Source organism: Lontra canadensis, unplaced genomic scaffold (genome assembly GCF_010015895.1).
Source record: "Lontra canadensis isolate GAN:19392208 unplaced genomic scaffold, GSC_riverotter_1.0 scaffold14, whole genome shotgun sequence".
Lineage (NCBI taxonomy): Eukaryota > Metazoa > Chordata > Mammalia > Carnivora > Mustelidae > Lontra > Lontra canadensis.
The window spans coordinates 14578176-14601803 of NW_022631008.1; the positions used below are offsets into that span (position 1 = coordinate 14578176).

Below are 23628 nucleotides of genomic sequence, written 5' to 3' on the forward strand. Positions count from 1 at the left end.
TGCAGAACAACTCCCATAGCAAAGAACAATCTGGCTCCAAATGTCAATGTGACAGGATGGGAAATCCTGCTCTAGATCAGGCATCCAGCCAAAATAGCACGTAGAGACCGTAGCACATAGAGACCATGGTATCTGCCACCACCTCAGCCAAGTGGTTCATTTCTGGCTCTCAGGACCTATGTGCATTTGTCTCAAAGTTATTTTTTATTTTAAGTCTTCTATCTCTGCTTTTATTGATCAATTCTGATCCCACTGCCATCTGTCCTCCACTACGCCATTATCTCCAGAATGGTCTTTCCTTCTCTGCTGTGATGCAGACTTCTCCCTTCCCCACTTTTCAAACTACTTTTGTGCCCTGAGGAACTGTCGCACCACAATTGTGTGTGCTGCTGTAACCCCTCCATCACCCTGAAAAGCTCTTCGCACCTTGCTGACTTCACTGAGACCTGTCCTCTCCTGAGGTTCCACTTCTCTTGTCATCCTGCCAAGGGTGACATTATTATCTCCTCCCATCTTGTGTATTTGGGGTCTGGGTAGAGAGATTGTTGTCTCCCGGGACAGTTTTGCTTCTCCATCCTTACTCCTTGAGCTGGTTGTCTGAGAAGGCAACAGTAACGAAACACAACAAAGATATGCTCATCCTGGTGCTCTTGGACTCCTTCCCTCTCTCTCCTCTCCACAGTTGTCAGGGTCATTTCCCCTCATTTGCTGAGCACCTGGAACCCAGCTTACAGTGTTTTTTCCTCATCACAAACCCCTTACAATTTCCCAGTGTACTCAGTGCTTGCATGGAGAATCTGTCCAACTTGTTGACCTGGGATCTTCAACCTGCTTATCTCCAAAAACTGTCTCCTAATGTTGAGCCATCCACTCCCACAGTCGCCCCTTGGACCTTGAATCCCCAGTATTTGCTCTATTTCTGATCACCTCATCAGCCACTTTATTCTCACCAGGACCTCCTCTCTGTCTAGCCTGCTGGTTTACCTTCCCCCACTGTGGCTGTACTTTGACCTCTTTGCAATGTCTCATCTACTGGCCTTGCTACTTTCTACCAACCCATCATCCCCCCTCTTTTCCTCATTTCCCTTCTTATTCAGTTGAGAGTCTATGACTCTTTTGAATCCTTAATTTCTCTTGCTTCCTGCATTTTTGATCCATTTGACTGACAATATCCCAACCCAGATGAACCCAGGTATCCTTGTTTCCATGGCTACATTGTCCAGTGGAGAGTAGTTCCACTAAATCTTCATATTCAACAAACCAAAAAAAAAAAAAAATGCTGAATTTTAATATGTTTCTTTTTTTTTTTTTAAGATTTTATTTATTATTTATTTGATAGAGATCACAAGTAGGCAGAGAGGCAGGCAGAGAGAGAGGAAGGGAAGCAGGCTCCCTGCTGAGCAGAGAGCCCAATGCAGGGCTTGATCCCAGGACCCTGGAATCATGACCTGAGCCAAAGGCAGAGACTTTAACCCACTGAGCCCTCCAGGTGCCTCAGGAGTTTTAATATGTTTCTGGTCCACCTGTTCCCTCCCTCCTGCTACTCAAAGGGCAGTCCCTTCCCACTGAGCCCAGCCATCCTTCTGTATTTTGAATACTATCACTTTCCTCTGGAACATTTAACTGTTGATTGTCTCTGAACTGTGTTCTGGAGACACAGGTGTGCTTTTCCTACCCTCTCTATGTGGATGAGTCCCAGATTTACTCCTCTAGCCGAATCTTTTTCTGAGCTCCAGAGCCTAGACCTGCCCCCACCACTCCTCTCCCCCATCCCACCCCCCAGTCCTCAGGGTTTGAACAATTAACATTCTGTGTGAGGGCCATGCTCCCTCCTACCTCAGGATCATACATGGCACTTGCTCTTCTTCCCCATTGGAAAACTCTTCTCTCCCCTTTTTGCCACAGTAACTCACTCTCATCCTTCATACCCTCTCCCCTACCAGCTCCAGCATTACTTCCTCTGGGAGGCCAGATTATTAGTGTAACTGCGTCGCTAAACTGAATGTTTTGCAAGGGTTGCTACCAAGTTTGGTTTGTTCACTGTTTTATCTCCAGTACCTAGTACAGTACCTGGCATAGGTTAAATAAATGTTTGTTGAGTGAATGAATAAAGGGAGGAATGAAACAAAACCATTCATTTATCATTAAGTTCCTTTCTGTATAATCTCTAATACTTCTTAAACATTCTCTAAGCATATTGTGTCCTTTTGCTTATTATTTTGACCATTGCTATTAGTTGTTTAGCATTCATTTGAAGGTATTTACAAATTTTAAAATGTTCTATAAAAAAGAAAATTGAGTTCCATTATGGGGTTAACAGCCTATCCTCTTAAGTAATAGGGCTGTTTTAATATTAATGTTATAATTTGCATAGAAATATTTTGACTGTGGAATTGAAGTGATTAGGGTATTCACCTGATAATTCATCAATAGATTGAATTGAGATCATCATGAATAATTTTAGTACTATCGGTTTTTTGTTCGGGCTTTTCTTTCTGATATAGTGTATTTGGGAAATGAATCCTTTATGCTACTTGACTGCATTTGATTTATAAGTATGTAATACCTTATTGGTGGTCTTACTTGAAAACTAGCCTGCTGGTTTGCATATTATTTGCATATTATTTGTATACCTAAATAGTAGGTATACATTGACACAGGAATTGACTTGAATTTTATTTTATTTTTTCTTATTTTTCATTTTATTCTCTTTTTAAAATATGTTATGTTAGTCACCATACAGTACATCATTAGTTTTTGATGTAGGGTTCCATGTTTCACTGTTTGTGTATAACACTCAGAGCTTTGTGCAATACGTGCCCTCCTTAATACCCATCACTGGGCTAACCCATCCCCCACTCCCCTCCCCTTTAAAACCCTCAGTTTGTTTCCCAGAGTCCATTGTCTTTTGTGGTTCGTCCCCCTATGATTTCCTCCCCTTCATTTTTCCCTTCCTTCTCCTAATGTCCTCCATGTTATTCCTTATGTTCCACAAATAAGTGAAACCATATGATAATTGACTTACTCTGCTTGACTTATTTCACTAAGCATAATCTCCTCCAGTTCTATCCATGTTGATGCAAAAGTTGGGTATTCATCCTTTCTGGACGGCTAAGTAATATTCCATTGTATACATGGACCACATCTTCTTTATCCATTCTTCTATTGAAGGGCATCTCAGCTCTTTCCACAGTTTGGCTATTGTGGACATTGCTGCTATGAACACTGGGGGGCATGTGGCCCTTCTTTTCACTACATTTATATCTTTGGGGTAAATGCCTAGTAGTGCAATTGCTGGGTCATACGGTAGCTCTATTTTTAACTTTTAACTTTCCACACTGTTTTCCAAAGTGGCTGTACTATCTTGCATTCCCACCAACATTGAAAGAGGGTTCCCCTATCTCCACAATCTTTCCAACATTTGTCCTTTCTTGTCTTGTCAGTTTTGGGCATTCTAACTGGTATAAGGTGGTATCTCAATGTGGGTTTGATTTGAATTTCCCTGATGGCTAATGATGATGGACATTTTTCCATGTGTCTGTGAGCTGTATGTATGTCTTCTTTTGAAAAGTGTCTGTTCATGTCTTCTGCCCATTTTTTGACTTGATTATCTGTTTTTTGGGTGTTGAGTTTGAGAAGTTCTTTATAGATCTTGGATATCAGCCCTTTATCTGTAGTGTTATTTGCAAATATCTTCTCCCATTCTGTAGGTGGCCTCTTTGTTTTGTTGACTGTTTCCTTTGCTGTGCAGACTGTTTTTATCTTGATGAAGTCCCAAAAGTTCATTTTTGCTTTTGTTTTCCTTGCCTTTGGAGACATGTCTTGAAAGAAGTTGCTGTGGCCAGTGTTGAGGAGATTATTGCCTATGTTCTCCTCTAGGATTTTGATGGATTCCTGTCTCACATTAAGGTCTTTCATCCATTTAGATTTTATCTTTTTTATGGTATAAGAGAATGATCAACTTAAAGATGGAAAAACATTCCGTGCTCATGGATTGGAAGAATAAACATTGTCAAAATGTCTGCGCTGCCCAGAGCAATCTATACTTTCAGTGCCATCCTGATCAAAATACCAATGACATTTTTCAGAGTGCTGGAACAAACAGTCCTAAAATTTGTATGGAAATGTTGAAAAGGGAAAACAAAGCTGGGGGCCTCACGTTGCCTGATTTCAAGCTCTATTATAAAGCTGTGATCACTAAGACAGCATGGTATTGACATAAAAGCAGACACATAGACCAGTGGAACAGAGTAGAGAGCCCAGATATGGACCCTCAACTCTATGGTCAACTAATCTTTGACAAAACAGGAAAGAGTGTCCAATGGAAAAAAGAAAGTCTCTTCAATAAATGGTGTTGGGAAAATTGAACAGTTATATACAGATGAATGAAACTTGACTATTCTCTTGTTCTCTCTCTCTCTTTTTTAATGATTTTATTTATTTACTTGACAGAGACAGCGAGAGGGAGAACACAAGCAGGGGTAGTAGGGAGGGAGAGGTAGGCTTCCCATTGAGCGGGGAGCCGGATGTGGGGCTGGATCCCAGAACCCTGGGATCATGACATGAGCTGAAGGCAGACGCTTAACGACTGAGCCACCCAGGTATCCCTGACTTGAAATTTAAAATCTGAAATGCAGATGTTTAAAAACCAGATAGCTGTTTTGGAATTTCCATCTTGAAAACTGACTAAATTCAGTCAAAATTTACTTTATGTAAATGAGACCCTGTGAGATTTCTGTGATCAAAACGTTAACTGTATAGCCTAGAAGTAGTGATTTGCACTCTGGCAGAGCTTCCCTCAGAGTTGGGTGTACCACGTTATGAACATCGTGCTCTGCATTTGATTTCTTGGTTTTTGCCGTCAATTCCAGAATGAAAGTTAAAGACTTGAAGTCATGAATAGTCCTGTTCCCTGAGAACTCATTTATTTATCTCCCTGTTACTGAACGCTGACATATGGCCAATCAAATGCTCTCTGGCGTCCGGAAAAGAAAATCTGCTGCTCAGAGAGTCTGGGGCTTCCCCTGTTGTACCCACAGAGACTGTGTCCTGTGAGACACAGGAACAGCCATGCTCCTCGGCAGCCTGATGGGATACCCCAACCCCTTATTAGAGTTCAGGTGGAAAGGAATGAGGGACAGGTCCCCCTGGGAACTTGTATACTGTCTGATACGACCATAATGTGAACCATATATCTATATAATGAAAAATTCTCAAGTAGTTACATTTAAAAACAGTATAAGGAAACAGGTGAAATAAATTTAACTATATAGTTTATTTAACCCAGTATACCCAAATATTTTTATATTACCATGGAATCAATATATTGTGCATATATTTTGCAATATATTTTGCATTCTTTTTTCATACTACATCTGACATGGAGTGCATGAGGGCATGCATTGTATGCTTACAACACATCTCAGTTTGCACTACCCACATTTCAAGTGGCCAATAACCCGCTGTAACTAGCGGCTATTGTATTGCACAGTGTAGTTCTAGGGGATTCCTGAGAGGAAAGACTATTAGGGTTGTCCTGGGGAAGCCAGGTCACCTTCTGCACTTACCGGTGAGTTTTAAGGTGGCAACATTGTTTCCCCGGATGATCTTTCCCAATTTTAGGACGACATTCAAATCCGTATACCCTGGGGTAATGTGCTTCATGTTTCATGTTTGTTGTTTGTTTTGTTTTGTTTTCAGTAGCTTAGGAAGTTTTAGGGATATATTTTTCCTTTTTTCTTCATTGCTTTCCAAATAGTGGAGGGACATTGTTGGAAAGTTGAGTGTGCTGATTTGTTATAAAGTATAGATGTCAACAGGGCCATTTGCAAGCAGGTATCTGCCCCTAATCTTAATTTAGACACAGTCCTTTATAGTCTCTGATTCACCTCCTCCCTCATTTACAGTCATTGCCCTCATGAGATGGGCCTGCCACTTTCCAGCTGTGTGCCGTGGTCACACATGCTTTAACATTTAGAGGGTTGAAGTCTTTTGCAGATTTATATCTGAGAGTTGAATGGGAAGTTACTTCCAGAATACAATAAAGACTTGTTGATTAATCGACCTTTATTTCTTGCCAAATGTTGGAGTATTTGTTTCTGCTTTTAAAGATTCCTAACATATTGGTTCCAAAATATTTGGGATCTTGTGCCAAGTGTTGCCTTAAATATTTAGCATGTTGTTTTCTTGAAGCTTGACTATTTCAAGCCCAGCAGAATGATCCTGTGAAATCGTGCGGCATCACCATTGTTTCAGAGCTGAGCCCTTTATTCCTTGCCAAATTTCAGTTTACACCTGCTCTTTCCCTGGTGAGATTTATTCCTTGTCAATAGATAACTGAAATGCAGATACTGATTCAATCTTGATAATAAGGACACGAATTGTGGCACTATATTTGGAAAATGAGTAAGGAAACAATTTAAGGCAATTATTTTAACAGATTCTATTGTTCCACTAAAAATGAAATTTTAAAATACATTTATTTCACTTTTAAGGTGATATTAAAAGAGAGAAAAGTAATGAGTGTTTCAAATAAGTTTGCAATAAGTATTTCAAAGAAATGAGTAATAATTAGAATCTGGTTGTCTGTATTCAAACTTATCTTAGTTCCAGTGCAAAGATACATATTTTTGAAGCCTGATTTCAGATCTTACTTATCACTATCTCATGTTATTATCTTCATGTATATTCTTTTTAAAATGCAGCTTTGATTTTGGGATAACTGTGCATACTATAAATACGAAGTTAATATGGACTTTGTGATTTCCTCCCCGCCCCCGGCAGTCAGAGATTTTTGAGATCTTCTTCACAGTTTATCACTGTGTTTTTTTTTTTCCCTTTCTTTCTTTCTTTTTTTTTTTTTTTTTTTTAAACAGGAAGGGGAATTACATTATTGTCTTCTTGGCGACAGGTTCTCAAAATGCCTGATCTTGGACCTTTGGTTTTCTTATCTGTAGAACAGAGATAAGAATAGTGCCTGCCTCACAGGGTTGTTAGGATGATTAAGTGAATTAATAATTATAAATCACTAAGAATACTTCATGGAACATGGAAAGTTGTTTGTGAAATATATAAAAATGTCATCCTTTTAAGAAAGATCTTTCAAAAACTATCCTAAAGCTTTCCTTTAGCTTTAGATATGATATTTCCTTTTCCTTTAGATATGAAATTTCTGTTACTTTTCTATTTCTTTAATTGAGGGAGGCTAATTAAGCTGCATTCCAGGCTTTGCATAGAAATTTGTATTAAAAAGTTACTTATGCTTCTGAATGTGCTTTTCAGTTACTGATTTTAAAATGTCTGTCGGTAGCTGGAGCCGCTAGATGAATATTCGATGACAGTAACCATTTCAAAACTCATTGCTGCATTTCAACTGAAAATAATCCTCCCACCTTCCCACGAGAACTTCCTATATCATCACCTCCTGTCAAGTTTTTTTTTTTTTTTTTTACTTTCAGTAATTCTGACATTTCTGAGGCTCCCAGTCAGAGATGTCCAGTAAAGCTTACGGGCCTGTACTCTGGGTTTCATGGGAAGTGTTTGGTTCACTGTAAGGTGGTGGTCTGGGTTAAAGGGCAGTTCACCAGCCAAATGGCACCAGTGGCTGGGCAGAGCTTTGTTCAATAAACTAACCAAGCACACTAGGCCAGTGGGGACTCCCTGGCTCCCGTGAGCGGCTCTTTCACACTGAGAGGGAAGAACTGGGTGCTGGAGTTGTCAGGATAGGAGACATGATGCTCAGTCATCCCTGTGGTACTTCCCTCAGCTCTGAGAAGAGTCCAGAGGTCAGAAACAGGGCTTGATGGCCCTTGTTCTCATTCTGGGAGTAACTTGTGACCGGTGCTGCTCACCCCTCCTGGTCTGATGCCAGTTCTGAGATTTTAGAGCTATGGAGACTATACATAGATGTAGGCTAGAGTTGTTCATCGCTATCTACACATTCAGTGTGTGCTATGTGTTATGGCATCACTTCCACATTATTCTGGCAAGATCCGGAGTTTCACTTAGGAGTTCTAAAAGGACATAGGATGACTATTTTAAAATGGGCTCAGGAGTGAAGGGCTAAATTTCCACAATGAGTAAATTTAGCAATTTCAAAAAACAGAACAGAAGACAAAATTGTATAGTCTTCCCTAAATATAGTACAATGACCACATGCAGAGATTGAAGGCTATAATATAGATATATTTTACTTTCAGCCTTAGATTTTTTTTTTTTCATTTACCATGACATTTCTCTTGATGTTCTCCTGTGGTACCTAATTTCCCAAGTTTAGTAATCATCTGTCGTGGTTTAAATAATTGCCTTTTACACAGAATGGTCAGTGGCAGCCCTTTCTTCCATAACCAACATTTACTCAGTATTGTTTTGTGTATTTCTGTTAATACATTATATATTAATGTAGTATTGTCATCTGTGGGCAGACAACTTCCTTTATGTCTAGTGAGTCTTATAGGTCATGTGGATTCTATGCTAGATCAGTGCATGGTGGTGATGATGTTCTGAGCTAGCACGAACCTCACACAGGTGGTACAAAGCTAGGGAAGGAATTAGAGAGTTGATGGGGGGAGTCATAGAAAAGAGAGAGTCACATAGGTACGCATGTCCAGATACACATCCAGAGAAAGCTCTGCCCTCAGAGATATATATGTTTTGACGGGACAGAGGCCCAGAAGCACAGGCCCACAGACACGGGCCAATACACAGACACAGATGGACACACACCAAAACACAGATTCAGAAAGACAGGCACTAGTAGGAAAGAGAAAGGCACCTGAGGAGGTGAGGAAAAGAGAGAATTAGAGAAAAGGAAGGCCAGAGAAGAGTAGAGAGAAGGAAGTGGGACAAAAAGGTCCCTTTCCTGTGGTGAGCTGGGATCCGCACCCCCCACACTGGCGCTGGAGGTGTGAGGTCGCAGGGGGGCGGCAGGGGCTGGCGAGAGGAAGCATGTTGATGTGATTGCTCTCTTCCGTAGTATTCAAGAAATGCTGACGGGCCAGAGGCTCTGCCACTCGGAATCTCACAATGATAGCGTCCTGGCCGCGCTGAATCAGCAGAGAAGTGACGGCATCCTCTGCGACATCACCCTAATTGCCGAGGAACAGAAATTCCATGCTCACAAGGCAGTCCTAGCAGCATGCAGCGACTATTTCCGGGTAAGCAGGGGTAGTTTGTTTCTGTTATGATGCCGACACAAGAAGGATGACAAAGTTTCCCGAAGTGGCATGCAACCACCAGTCAGTTTGATAGCCGTCCCCACACCTGTGAATGTTGGGGACCCTTCTGGGGCAGAATGAGATTGGGGTTCTGGTGCGATCCTCCCGGAGGCTGGCCCCCTGGATGTCTCCTCCAGTGGAGAGCAGACCTCGCATCTGAGCCGAGGGCTGTTAGATATCGTCCCACAGTAAGGCAGTGTGGCATAGTAGTGCCCCATGATGGGGGTGTGAACTGGGGGAGGGGATGTTTCTGGATTTAGGACCAGAAGGACCATCTGTAAAACAGTTTGTTAAAATTTAAAATGCCCATAAATACATGTGGTGTTTGACTTTTTATTTTCTGTGCATGTTCTTGTCTTAGTGCTTTCCAACAATTTGCTCCAGAGAGAGAGACACAATTGGCCTAATGGCCTTTTATGGTTGATAAGTGTGTTGCTGAAGGCATGTGGTCTTGTTCAGTAGAACTTCAGAGCTTGATTTTCAGTGGCTAATGAGATAATGGTGATATGTTTGTTGCTTTATTTTATTTTATTTCATTTTAATTCCAGTACAGTTAGCATACAGTGTAATATTATTTTCAGGCATACAGTCTAGGAATTCAACATTTTCATACAATACCTGGTACCTATCACAAGTGCCCTCCTTAATCCCTATCACCCGTTTCACCCATCTCTCACCCGCCTCCCCTCTGGTGACCAGTAGGTTTGTTCTTAATAGTTAAGAGTTTGTTTCTTGTTTTGTCTCTTTTTCTCCCCCTCCCCTTGATCACTTGCTTATTTCTTATGTTCCCCATATGAGTGAAATCATATGGTATTTGTCTTTCTTCGACTGACTTATTTCACTTAGCATTGTAGTCTCTAGCTCCATTCGTGTCTTTACATGTTTATGGCTGTTTCAAAGACCAAAATAGACAGGATGGTTATAACTAGCTAAATGTCATTTATTTAGTACTTACTGTGATTTAAGTGGTAGAAAAAGAACTTTTTATACAAAGCTCATATAAATGAGAATAAAAATTGTGATTTTTAAAAAAAATTTCTCTTACCAAGGTCTTAAAATGCTCCAGAAAACCAACTTAGGCCCATGAGTAATTTGTTAGTTTGATTTGTATAGTTCCAATAATAATCTTGGTTTTGATGTCTAAGAGATACTATCAACTACACTCAGTTGCCAACCATCAGTTAAACAATTTTCAAAGATGCCAAATCATAAAAGAAAGTCTTTTTTTTTTTTTTTTTTTAAGATTTTATTTATTTATTTGACAGAGAGAGATCACAAGTAGATGGAGAGGCAGGCAGAGAGAGAGAGAGAGGGAAACAGGCTCCCTGCTGAGCAGAGAGCCTGATGTGGGACTCGATCCCAGGACCCTGAGATCATGACCTGAGTCGAAGGCAGCGGCTTAACCCACTGAGCCACCCAGGCGCCCCAAAGAAAGTCTTTTTTTAAAGTGTTTTAAATATGATGAAACCTAATACTGTAGAGGATCAAGAGGGAAGTAGTTAAAATGTCTATAAATAAAGAGTAGGGATTTAATCTTCAACTGCAGAAATGAAGCAGAATATCTGAAAAGTGACCTTTAAGGTGCATTGATACAATGTTTCGTTTTCTACCTCACACTTTGTCAGGCATTCATCTTCCAGAAAGGTTATATATAATTCAGGGGACTTTCAAACAACGTACTCTGTGGTGTTCTATATAACACAGACACTTTATATAATAATATAATATACTAAGTTTTGTTTTCCTATAGACCACAATGTAGTCCTGCTGTTACTTAGCCTCTGCCGGTTAGCTTTTTAATTTAACTTTGGGAAATGGTTTGATTTTGTGCCTGTGTGTATGTGAGAGAGAAAGCATGTGAGTGAGAGCCTGTCAATTGTTGGCCTTTAACAGTGTTTGATGCTACTCCCGGCTTTCGTCTCTTTCACCACGATGCCCCCATACTCTGAGAGAGTGCCTCCTTTATAACACCTGTGGCACAAAGCTCCTGAAGATAGCATTATTATTCCCATGATGCAGATAAGGAAACTGAAGTACAATATGTTTTTGTTTTTGTTTTTGAAGATTTTATGCATTTACTTGACCAAGGGCGAGAGAGAGAGAGAGAGAGAGAGAGCGCACAAGCCAGGAGAGCTGCAGGCAGAGGGAGAGAGAGAAGCAGACTCCCCACGGAGCAGGGAGCCCAGACTCAGGATCAGTCCCAGGAACCTGGGATCATGACGGCGAAAGGCAGATGCTTAAACGACTGAACCACCCAGACACCCCCTGAAGTTCAATATGTTTAAATGATCCACCCAAGATCATTAGGTGAAATGATTGTCAGATCTTAGGTGAAAGAATTGCTTTTCGCACACAGGAACATGTTTCCTGGAGCACCGAATTATGCTTTTGCCCTTTCACCATGTGCCCTGCTAGGTTCACACACAGTTCCTATAAGCTCACAGCCTGCCTGTGAGATGAAAATTAAGTGGCTTTTATAGTGAGTGTTCGGATGGAGAAACCAAAACAAAGCGGGAACAGTTGGTACCTCCAGCTCTTTTCTAGGCACAGTGTTGAGTGCTGGAGTTACAGTATTTAACCAGATGTATGCCGAGCCCTGTGGCATTTGTAATACAGATATTGTACCAGAAGTAGTTTTTGCCTTGTCCTCTGCCCCTTTTGTTAAATTTTGTCACATAACAAACCACTTCAAAACCTAGATGCTGAGTAGTTCTTCCATCAGTCAGCTCTACTCATCAATGCTGGATTCATTCTCACATCAGCAGTTAACTGGACTGTTGGCTGCAGGTTGGATGACCTGAATTGGCCTTGTTCACATGTCTGGTGATTGTGAGGCTCTTGGCTGAGGTGGTAGGGGACACTGAGCACATATTTCTCACAAATAAGCTAGGCTGTGCTTTTTCACTTGACAACTAAATTCTAAAAGCAGCCAGCAAGAGGGTAAGCCTCAATGTATAGGTAGTTTTCTTTCTCTCTCTCTTTTTTTAAAAAGATTTTATTTATTTATTAGACCAAGAGACCAGTGAGAGAGGGAACACAAACAGAGGGAGTGAGAGAGGAAGAAGCAGGCTTCCCACTGAGCAGAGAGCCCGATGAAGGTCTTGATCCCAGGACCCTGGGATCATGCCCTGAGCTGAAGGCAGTTGCTTAACGACTGAGCCACCCAGGCATCCCTCAATGTATAGGTACTTTTCTGTCTTCTATTTGTGTCATGTTTTCTGATGTCCCATTGGCCAAGGAAGTTACATGGCTGAGCCTAGAGTCAGTGTAAGAGGTATACCAAAGGGCAGAGATGCAGAAAGGGAATGAATTTGTTGCCATTTTTGCAACCTCCTGCTTTCAGGGATTGTCAAGACTGAGATTAACTGGCTTAACAAGCCAGCAAGTTAGCCTAACACAGTTTCTTAGATGCTGGTAGAAGACATGAGACTCCAAAGTCAGAGACAGAGGACAGGTTATGACTCACAGCAACAGGAGTCTATGACTCTCAGCTTATTTGCACCTATTCCCTGAGCTTCTGTTCCCACAGATGACATGAAGAGGGCCAGTTTCCATTACTGCACACAAAATGGACTGCCTTACCAGAGAGGAGCACTGAGTTCAAGAAACCCAAAGCTTGTATAATGGTTAGGAAACATGTCTGTTCTGTTGTTGTTGTTGTTCTGGAAGGACACATTATTATACTAGACTGTGAGCATGCGTACCTTTGCTCTGTAAAGAGACATCGTATCTTCCAGGATTGTGGGCAAAAATACCCTTTACACCTAGAAGAGACATCACTCTGTGTTCCAGAGCTGTTTGCTATAGAAATATCCTTGAAAAGAGAGTTTAGAACAAAGGACAGTCAGTGCCTCACTCACAATATGTGCAAAAATACAAGAGACCTATGGAGAATTGTCTTCCAACAACCACATGCCCTAAACTAGAATTAATGTTTGTTTCCCTTGTGTCTTATGCTCTACCACACTGAAGAACCTGGAAACAGTATCCTGCTTTAGTAATTTCTGTATCTCTCACAGTGCTTATAATGTTGCTTCAGGCTTAGTGCTTACTAAATATTTATTAAGTGGATGAGGCAATGTTTTCTAATTGTCATAGGATTCCATGTATATTTCAATTCTTAATATCCTGGATATAAAAAATATGCAAATTGTTGATGGATTTTTCTTTCTAGTGTAATCTGTTTAAGTTAATTAAATACCTTCCTATAAATTAGACTTTGATGCTTTGTACTTTGACATCTGGTGGATTATTCTGAATCAAAATTGCTTTGATTCAGGAAAGGAAGCACTGCAAGAGTGAGACAGCCCGAGTTTTGACGTAAATGCTTCTTTACATCAATCTGAGAGTTGTTACCAGACTTCCTTGCTTAAAATATAAATAATGAGCCGTTGAGCACAAAGTAATGTAGTTTCCTGTGATTATCAACCTTTTAAAAGAAAAAGTGAAAACACTTTTCAGCCAAGTAATAATGATTTTTAAAAAAATAAAAATTAAGCTTAGTATCCTCAGTGTAGGCATAATGTGACAATAGTCAAATGCTCTTAACCAATTCAGACCAGGGACTTCCTTTGTGAGTGGAAGCAGGAGCAGAAGGAAGAAAGGGAAGAGCTTCCGAGTCAGGTCTGTGTTTGAATATAGCAGCAGGGACAGTCTCTCTGTTGGCCATTGTTGCCCAGTGTCCAGCAAATAGATCCTATTCTACTTAATATCTCCTGGTTATTAATCCTCTTTACTCCCTCTTCTCTAAACATAGGTGAGTCATCTTACTTCTGTGAATCTGTATTTTTTCACTGTCAGTTGGTGATCATAAAGCACAACTCTTGGAATGGCTTGGCGTAGAGACTTAAATGAGATAAAGTACATAATGCACTGAATACTGTCTCTGACGCACAGTAGATTTTCAATGAACATAGCTGTTTCACTCCTTGCACTAACCCGAGAGTCCTGGTCTGCTCTGCCTAGCTACTTGGGGGAAGAAGTAACAGTTTATCTTTTTAGGTTCACCTGGTTGCAGACTTGCTCACCTTTTGATGGGTCAGAATCACTTTTTGGCCCTATCTTTCCCCATCTTTTCATTTTCTTAATCTGACACCTCCTTCCTTCTTACTTACAACATTCCAGTGGCCATCTAACTTTCCTCCTCTACCATTGTTCCTTTGCAAACCACTGTGCAAATGACTGTGTGGTTAGCTTTCACTTCCCTGCTCAGATCTTCCAGAGCTCCTCACTTGCACATTTGCCAGACTCCCGGAGTGGTGTGCTTTCATGCTACGTCCTTATCATCCATCTTCATCTTCGTTCCCCCATCTGTTCATTTGAGGTCACAGCTATGCTGTTCTCCAGACATACTCCATTGCACCTGAGGGTCTTTCTACTTCTCAGCTTTGCTAAAAGCCATTCTTTCTATGCTGCCCCCCTATTCACCTTAGTTTACTCTGTCCATTTTCTGAGGTTTATCAAAACTAACAAGTGTGAAGTTTTTCATGCAGCCTTATCCTGCCCACCCTCTGCCACCTCCCTAAATTCATATTCAGAGTCCCCCTTTTCAGAAACCTTAAAACTGTAGCTTGTCTTTCTCAAGGAATTAAAGATCAACAGAATGAAACACAGCCTATGGAATAGGAGTAAATATTTACATAGCTATCTGTTAAGGCATTAATAGCTGAAATATATAAGGAACTCGGGTGACTCAATAACAAAACAAAAAACAACCAAACAAACCCAAAATAAATACTGTGATTAAGAAGTGGGCAAATGATCCGAATAGACATTTTTCCAAAGAAGATATGCAAATGGCCCACAGGTACATGAGAATGAACAGCTACAAGCTTAACATCACTAGTCATCAGGGAAATGCAAGTCAAACCACAATGACATATCACCTCATACCTGTTACGATGGCTATTACCAAGACAAAAAAATAACAGGTGTTGGTGAAGATGGCAGCTGCTGGTAGGATGTAAATTGGTGTGGCTACTGTAGAAATTGATATGGAGCTTCCTCAAAAAACTAAAAAATAGAATTACCATATGATCCAATAACCCCACATCTAGTTATATATTGAAAGGAAATAAAATCAGGATCTTGAAGGGATATCTCTCATGTTCTTTGCAGCATTATTCATAATAGGCAAGATATGGAAACAGCATAAGCGTCTGTCCACAGATGAATAAAAAAAATGTAATGTGTGTGTGTGTGTGTGCGCGCGCGCGTATGTAGCTATGAGAAGGACAGAAATCCTGTTATTTGTAACAACATGGATGAACCATGAGAGCATTATGCTAGGTGAAATAAGAGAGAGAAAGACAAATATTGTATGACTTCAGTTGATAGAAACAGAGGGTAGAGTGGTAGTTGCCAGGGGCAGGGGAGTGGGTGAAATGGGGATATGTTGGCAAAGTGTGTACACTTCCAGTTATGAGATGTATATGCTCTGGGGACCTAGTTACAGCATGGTGGCTATAGTTAACAATATTGTATCATGGACTTGGAAGTTGCTAAAAGAGTAGATCTTTTAAACCCTAACCACACACATGTGTGCACGAGCACGCTCATATATACATACGGGAAAAGGTAACCGTGAGAATATGTTAACTAACCTAACTGTGGTAATCATTTTGCAATATATGTATGTACTAAATCATCACATTTTTCACTTTAAACTTACACAGTATCGATGTCGATTATATCGATGTCGATTAGATCTCAAAGCCGGGAAATTCCTTTAAAAGGAGCTAAGATTATGTGTCATGTGTTGGTTCACTAAGAACCTCTTGGAGAGGGCCTGTGGTTGGGTGAGGACTTGTCAAGTCCACCAAAGTGTTACTGAATGAAGTTGAATGAGGAACTACTGCACCAGAGGCCCAAGGAGAACTTAGGGACTTGTGATCTGGACTGTGAGAGGTTGGGGGAGGCAGCCCCTTACTCTCCTACCTCTGGTAGCCCTTCTGACTGTGGACGCAGACGTTGTGGGGTCCCAGTGTGGGCAGCCCTGGGCTGTGGGCCACCCTGCCGCTTCTGGAGGCTGTTGTTCTAGCATTTGCTATCTCTAGCTTCAAGCTCCATGAACGCCTACACTTTCTGGCCAAGGAAGCAGATGTCTTCACTGTCTAACATAGCTTCGCATATGTGATGGTAAAGTGATTCAAATATGACATTTTGGAAAGTTAAATATTTGAAGATCATTTTCCATTAAAGCCTGAGCATGCTCTGCCTATGTAATTTTTTAGTTTTGAGACCAGAGGATAAAGCCATGGTTAAAAAAAAAAAAAATCTATATTCCATGTATTTTTATAATCAAACTTTCCAGTCCCTATTTGATTAAAATGGCATAGAAGGCTATTAAATGAGTATATGATATGTAGTTAGATGTAAATGTTTTTGAAATTCAGTAAGCATTTGTTACCTTCCTACTATTTTCTAGACAGAATGAATTCATCGTCTGGTAGGAGATACAAACAAATGAGCAAATAACCACAGTGTATGTACTTGGTATTAGAGGTTTGGGACGGTGTTTGGGGGCTTCAGCCTTGTTTTTATCCCTTTTCCTCTCTCTGGTATTCTCAGTCGATGAGAACAATAATCATAACTAATACTAATTGAGTATTCACTGTGGTACAGGAAGTTATTCTGTGTATCAGCTCACTTTAGCTTCTAAAGAAACCTGTAAGATGGATATTATTACCATTATCATCTCCATTTGAAAAACAAAGAAAGGGAAGCTCAAAATGAAATAATGGACGCAAAGGGCACGAAGAGTGGTTAAGTAAGAGGGAATGAAGGAGCAGATGGGGGAGAGAGGAGATCTGTGTGTGAGGAGTGGTTTGCAGGAGGTAAGAATGCATGGGAGGCAGGAGGCAGAATCCGCGGACTGATGCCGTGGTGGGTGAGGGAGAGGAAGGACTCAGGAGCTGGGGAGGCTCCTGGAGGGAGGGAGGCCCCGGCTGGAGGATCAGAGATCTCGGCGGGAGCAAGGGGCCCACAGCCGCCACAGCGCCGAGGCATGGAGGGTGTTGGGAAAAGAGCAGCCCCAGGGCATTTTGAAGGAAGCTGTGTACGCGTGCAACGCGGAGTGTGAGCACTTGAAGTTCCTCCTGGAGGCAGAGCCAGGACCGTTTTTTGCTTTTCTGATCATTGCGTCCCAGCCGGTGCTGCGGTGCCTGGAGCCCCACAGACCCTCCTCAACAGTCATTCTCCCCCTGTAGCCGTCTGATTGGTGATGAGACTTGCCGGGTCTTGTGGGCGGAGCGTCACCAATCCCTTCCTCGGAATCTTTCTCCTAAGAACACCCAGGACATGTGTTATCTGTTTTGGTCTTCTTTCCTAAGGGGGTGCCCTCTAAGGACTTGAAGGTCATCGCACTGCTGACCTTAAAACGTATAAATGAGATCCCTGTTGGGCTCCACCGGTTTCCTGTTCAGTGGTTTTATGGGAGCTTCATTAACATTTCTGTTTCTCGGAAATCCTATATAAGACATATTGTGTTTATCAAACATTCAGGATAAACAGCAACATAACATTGACAGTTGTTGCTGCCAGCCACCAAGCCTGCAGCCTCCTGCCTTTATCCCTAGGCTGCTCCTCAGCTCCCATCGCTTCTGTAAGCCCCCAGTAGGCTTCCAGGACGTGATCTTTGGGCTTAAAAAAATAAAATTAAGAATAAAAATAAATGTCCTTTGTAAACCCTCAGGGGCTGTGTGACCTCTTAATAGTTAAAGGACCTCAGGAGCTGGGCACCATGCTGTAATTTCCATTCACTCACTTTGTTTCCAAGGATATTGTCACAGTCCGATTGGTACAACAGCCCTGGAAAATAAAATTTTAGCTGGGGTTCCTTATAGCTACCCATCCTTTACAGGAAAGAAATGAATAAAAATACTAGAAAAATAACCTCCAAATCCTTCTATATATATAGTAATTATTTTTAATTTATCTTCATGATAGTTACTGTAAGCATATAAAGCCCTACGGCTGTCCTAAAGAGGAAAGTGTTACTCCACAGTTATTCAATTGGTGCATGAATGTCACTAAAATTAAATCCCATGATGTTCGATATTTCCCATAGTCCATTTTAACACTGGCCTAGCCTGTGATTAATTTCTTTGAGGTTGAACAAGCATTACTGAGTCTGTGGTTATTGAGTGTTTATGCTGAAGCAGCAGCATTTCTAATTCTTGCATATTTGCACACTGCTGTGTTCTTTCCTTTCCCTAACATATATTTCATGTGTGAATCACAGAAGCCCCAGAACATCATTATTATAGTGATGCATTTGAGCCATGCATCCTATGGTAAACCGACCATTGTTTTCCATCAAATGAATACTTGTTTTAATATTTCATTTTATAAAATCTATTTATAAAAATTATTAAAAAGTAGAACAGTATCTGTTAGGAATTTAAAAGTATGGCTAAAGAATGAGGTTTTGGGGTGCCTGGGTGGTTCAGTGGATTAAAGCCTCTGCCTTCGGCTTGGGTCATGATCCCAGGATCCTGGGATCGAGCCCCACGTCGGGCTCTCTGCTTTGCGGGAAGCCTGCTTCCCCTTCTCTCTCTACCTGCCTCTCTGACTACCTGTGATCTCTGTCTGTCAAATAAATAAATAAAATCTTAAAAAAAAAAAAAAGAATGAGGTTTTATCAGCTGTGAAAATACCTTATAAGGAAGGGTGGGAAACTGAAGGAAGTTGAAGGAGACTAATGTGCAGATTAAGAAGAATATGGGAAAGTGATTTAGATGTACGATATTTTTTAAATGTGTGTTTCCTTTTTTGAATTTTTAAAAAAGATTTTATTTATTTATATGACACAGAGAGAGAGAGCACAAGCAGGCAGAACAGGAGAGGGAGAAACAGGCTCCCTACTGGGCAGGGAGCCCAATGCAAGACAGTCCCAGGACCCTGGGATCATGACCTGAACTTAACCAACTGAGCCACCAGGCAACCTCCTTTTTGAATTTTGATAGCAAGACGATTAAGAAGATAATTTTTAGGTTTAGCTATCTATTTTCACTCTTTCACTGAATTTTGAAATGATGAATTTTTGACAATATTAGGATCCATTTTATTTCTGCTATATTCCTTTTCTAATAATAAACTAGTTTTTCTCTATGCAACTGTAAAGTTATTTGCCTCTAATATTTTTATTTTAAATATTTTAACCATTTCCATTTTAATTTTCTTTGATTTCACCGTGTTTAATATTTAATTTTATTTAATATTTTCAATATAGTAACTATTGCTACTTAATAAATCAATGTGCTTCTTTAATACGGTAAGAACAAATTAACTGTAAAAAAATTGATAATAGTGGCAAATGCTGCACGTAATTCACTACTTTCTCAATTCCATAGGCATTTACTGAGCATCTACTATATGCAAAAATGTTTGTGCTGGATATTGTAAGGGATACAACAAACATCGCCACTGCAGCTTTTCTGCTTAAGAGGTGAAGGTTGAGAACTTGGTGATATGGGAGATTGCATATCAGGAGGGAAAAGACCAGAGAAAATATAGAAAAATACAGAAAAAAAAATATATATCTGTAGTCAGAACCTAAAGGATGCCTTTACTCAAGTGGCAGAAAGAGAATGAACATATGGCCAAAGGGACAAAAAAGGAAGAGTCAAGGATATATAAAGATAATCAGCATATACATTTTAACCAAAGCCAGAAAAGGAAAGAATTTCAAGGATTGATATATTCTGTAGAAGACCAAGGAGGATGCAGAGGAATGTACTGTTCTTTAAGAAGCTGGTTTCAGTAGATTATGGGAAAGGAAACCAAAATCTAATGGGTAATACATAAAAATATTGATTAGTGCTACTTGTGGTCCGTGGACCAGTGCCAGTCTGAGAAACGCTTGTTAAATGTCCATGCTGATGAGCTATGGAATGTAAATCAGCTACATCATGAGACATTGTGTTAGTTCAGCTGGCATTTTTCACAGGAAATCTTTCTCAAGGAAGCAAATAATGAGTTCATTTGTATTCTGGCAGGGATTTCTTACCTTGTGTCGGATATATAAGAAGCAGTTTGAGGACAGCCTGCCTACTTTGAGGAGCACTGATGTGGAAAATAACAAAGCAGCAACACACAGTTCCATTTTAATTTTAATTTTTTTAATTTCTCTTTATGGAGATATAATTTTATATAACATTGTATAAGTTTAAAGTATACAATGTGATAATTTGATACATGTATGTGTTGGAAAATGGTTACCACAATAAGGTTAGTTAACCCATTCATTACTTAACATAGTTACCTTTGTGTGTGTGGGGGGGGCACTACTCTCTTGGCAACTTCTATGCCTACAACATAGTATTGTTAATTTGTAGTTAATTTAGTTGCTGTGCTATATGTTAGATTCCCAGAACGTACTCAACTTTAACCTGGAAGTTTAGATCCCTCAACCAACATCATTCCATTTCTACCATCCTTTAGCCCCTGGCAGCCAACATTCTGCTGCCTCTATGATTTTGTCTTTTTAAGATTATATATAACACTTTAAGTAATATCAAACAGTATCTGTGTTTCTCTGCCTGATTTATTTCAGTTAGCATGATGCCATCAAGTTTCATCCATGTTGCAAATGGAAGGATTTCCTTCTTTTTCATGGGTGGATAATATTTTGTGTGTATGTATATGTGTGTGTATATACGTGCATCCATTTCTTTTTTACCCATTCATCCATTAAAGGATGTTTCCATAGGTTGTTTCCATAGGTTGTTTCCATGTCATAACTATTGCAGATGATACTGCAGTGAACATGGAAGCGCAGATATCTCTTAAGATCCTCATTTCACTTATTTTGGATATATATACCCCAAAGTGGGATTTTGGGATCATATTCTATTTTTAATTTTTTGAGGGACATCCATACTCTTTTCCATAGTTGCTGCACAATTTACATTTCTACCAATAGTGTGCAAGGGTCCCTTTCTCCATATCCTGTCTCCATCCTTTGGTCCATCTTTATCCATCCCCTTTCTCCAAGTATCCATAATATTTGTAATTTCTTCTCTTTTTGATAATAGCCATCCTAACATGTGTGAGGTGACATCTCATTGTGATTTTGGTTTTCATTTCTCTGATGATTAGTGATGTGAGCATCTTTTCATGTGCCTGTTAACCATCTATATATCTTCTTTGGGAAAATGTCTGTTCAATTCATTTGCCCATTTTTAAAAAGGATTGTTTGTTTTTCTGCTATTGAGTTGTAAGAGTTATTTATATAGTTTGGATATTAATCCCTTCTTAGATACATGATTTGAAAATATTTTCTTTCATTCTATAGCTTGCCTTTTCACTTTGCTGGTAGTTTCCTTTGCTGTGTGAAGCTTTTTTATTTGATGTACTCCCATTTACTTATCTTTATTGACCTTGTTTTGGTGCCATATCCAAAAACTTAACTACGAAAACCAATGTCAAGGAACTTACTGCCTATGTTTTCTTCTAGGATGTTGAGAGTTTTATCATGGAAGGATGCTAAATTTTGTTAAATGCTTTTTATACATCTACTGAGGTGATCGTATGATTTTTTCATTCCATTAATGTGGTGTATCTGATATTAATTTGCATATATTGAACCATCCTTATGTCTCAGGGATAAATTTCACTTGATCGTGGTGTATGATCCTTTTAATGTGATGTTGAATTTGGTTAGTATTTTGTTGAGGATGTTTGCATTTATATTGACTAAGGATATAGACCTATAGTTTTCCTCTTTGTAGTGTCCATATCTTCCTTTGGTCTCAAGGTATTGCTGGCCTCATAAAATGAGTTTGGGAGTATTCCATGCTCTTCAGTTCTTCTTTGGAAGAGTTTAAGAAGGATTAACATTTATTCTTCTTCTTTCAATGTTTGGTAGAATTCACCAGGGAAACAACTTGGCACTGGGATTTTCTTTTTTGGGAGTTTTCAGATGACTGATTTACTCTTCTTGTTTTTTATTGGTCAGTTCAGATTCTATTTCTTCATGATTCTGTAATGGTAAGTTGTGTGCTTCTAGGAATTAATCCATTTGTTTTACGTTACCAATTTGTTCGTATGCAGTTGTTCACAGTAGTCTCTTATGAGCCTTCATATTTTGCTGTATCGCTTATGATGTCTCCTCTTTCGTTTCTGATTGTATAAACTATGATATTTCCATACAATGGGATATTATTCAGTGGTAAAAAGAAATGAGGTATCAAGCCATGAAAAGAAATGGATAGACCTTGAATGCCTGTTACTAAGAAAAAGAGGCCAGCCTGAAAAGACATATAACTGTATGATTCCTTCTAAGAATGGCACTTTGGCATTGTGGCTTGCATTCTGGAAAAGGCAAAACTATGGAGACAGCAGAAAGATTAATGATTGTCAAGAGCTAGAGGGAAGGAGGGACAGAAAGAGAGTGGGCATTTTTGGGAGCAGCAGTCCTATTCTGTATGATACTATACCACTACATGCATGTCATTATACAGTTGTCAAAATGATAAAATGTAGAACACTGAGAGTAAATCTGGTTGTAAACAATGAGCTCTGGTTGATAATGATGTGTCCGTGTTGGTTCATCAGTTTTGCGGTAGGGCCGTACATGGGGAGTAAGGAGGGGTAATATGGACCTCTCTGTACTTTCTACTCAGTTTTGCACTGAGCCCAAAACTGGCCAAAAAAATAAAATCTGTTAGTTAAAATTTTAAAAATGAAAGAAAAAGTTATTTTTGGTACCTCACTGCTTTCTCATAATCGTTTTATTGTTTTCATGGAAGGTGACCTTCCAGTTCTTCTTCTTTTTTTTTTTTTTTTTAACATTGAGTGAGCAATTAGGTTGTAAAAATTAAATATACCCCTTTGGTGAATAGACAGCTTTAATACAATAAGTCGTGATTCTAGGAATAACAAGAGTAGATATTTTTAGACGGCAGGCAGCACTCTGGAGATGACATGACTTGCTCTTCCATTAAAAGGCATTGTAATTCATCTGCACAGTATGTTGAAAACCTGCCTTTGCAGGATATTGTACTGATGCTGTAGCAGGAGGATGCTGTAAGTTCCAGTAAGTTCCAGTGTGAGCTCAAGGTGGAAGGTGAAAGATGAATGTTGCAGCTAAAAGACAGAGAGAGAAATTATCTTTCTTGCTCAACCCTTTATTCTATATAGGCCTTGAAGTGATCAGATGAGCACCCCCCCCCAAACTGGGGAAGGGCCCCCTGCTTTACCCAGTCTACTGATTCCAATATTAATCTCATCTAAAACACCCCCACAGACACACCCATTAAGGATGTTTACTGAAATATCTGGGCACCCCATGACCTAGTAGTTTGACACATAATATAACAATCACAGATATTGTCTCTGTCCTTAAAAAACTCATAATTTACAGAAAAAATAAAACATACACACATATTTATAATTCAAGCCCAAATAACAC

The 23628-nt window shown here is 39.8% G+C and overlaps 1 protein-coding gene across 9 annotated transcripts in view; it reads left to right on the top strand.

The window, feature by feature from the left end:
- The window catches only part of KLHL32 (kelch like family member 32), a 246296-nt gene that overhangs the window by 45433 nt on the left and 177235 nt on the right, over positions 1–23628 (top strand). For 6 of the 9 annotated variants that reach the window (XM_032858162.1, XM_032858163.1, XM_032858165.1 and 3 more), the window contains exon 3: positions 8975–9155. In XM_032858162.1, coding sequence (XP_032714053.1) covers positions 8975–9155 — 181 coding nt within the window. Of the gene's footprint in view, positions 1–8974; positions 9156–23628 lie in introns of those variants that run through there. The other 3 variants (XM_032858166.1, XM_032858168.1, XM_032858169.1) reach the window with 1 other exon arrangement.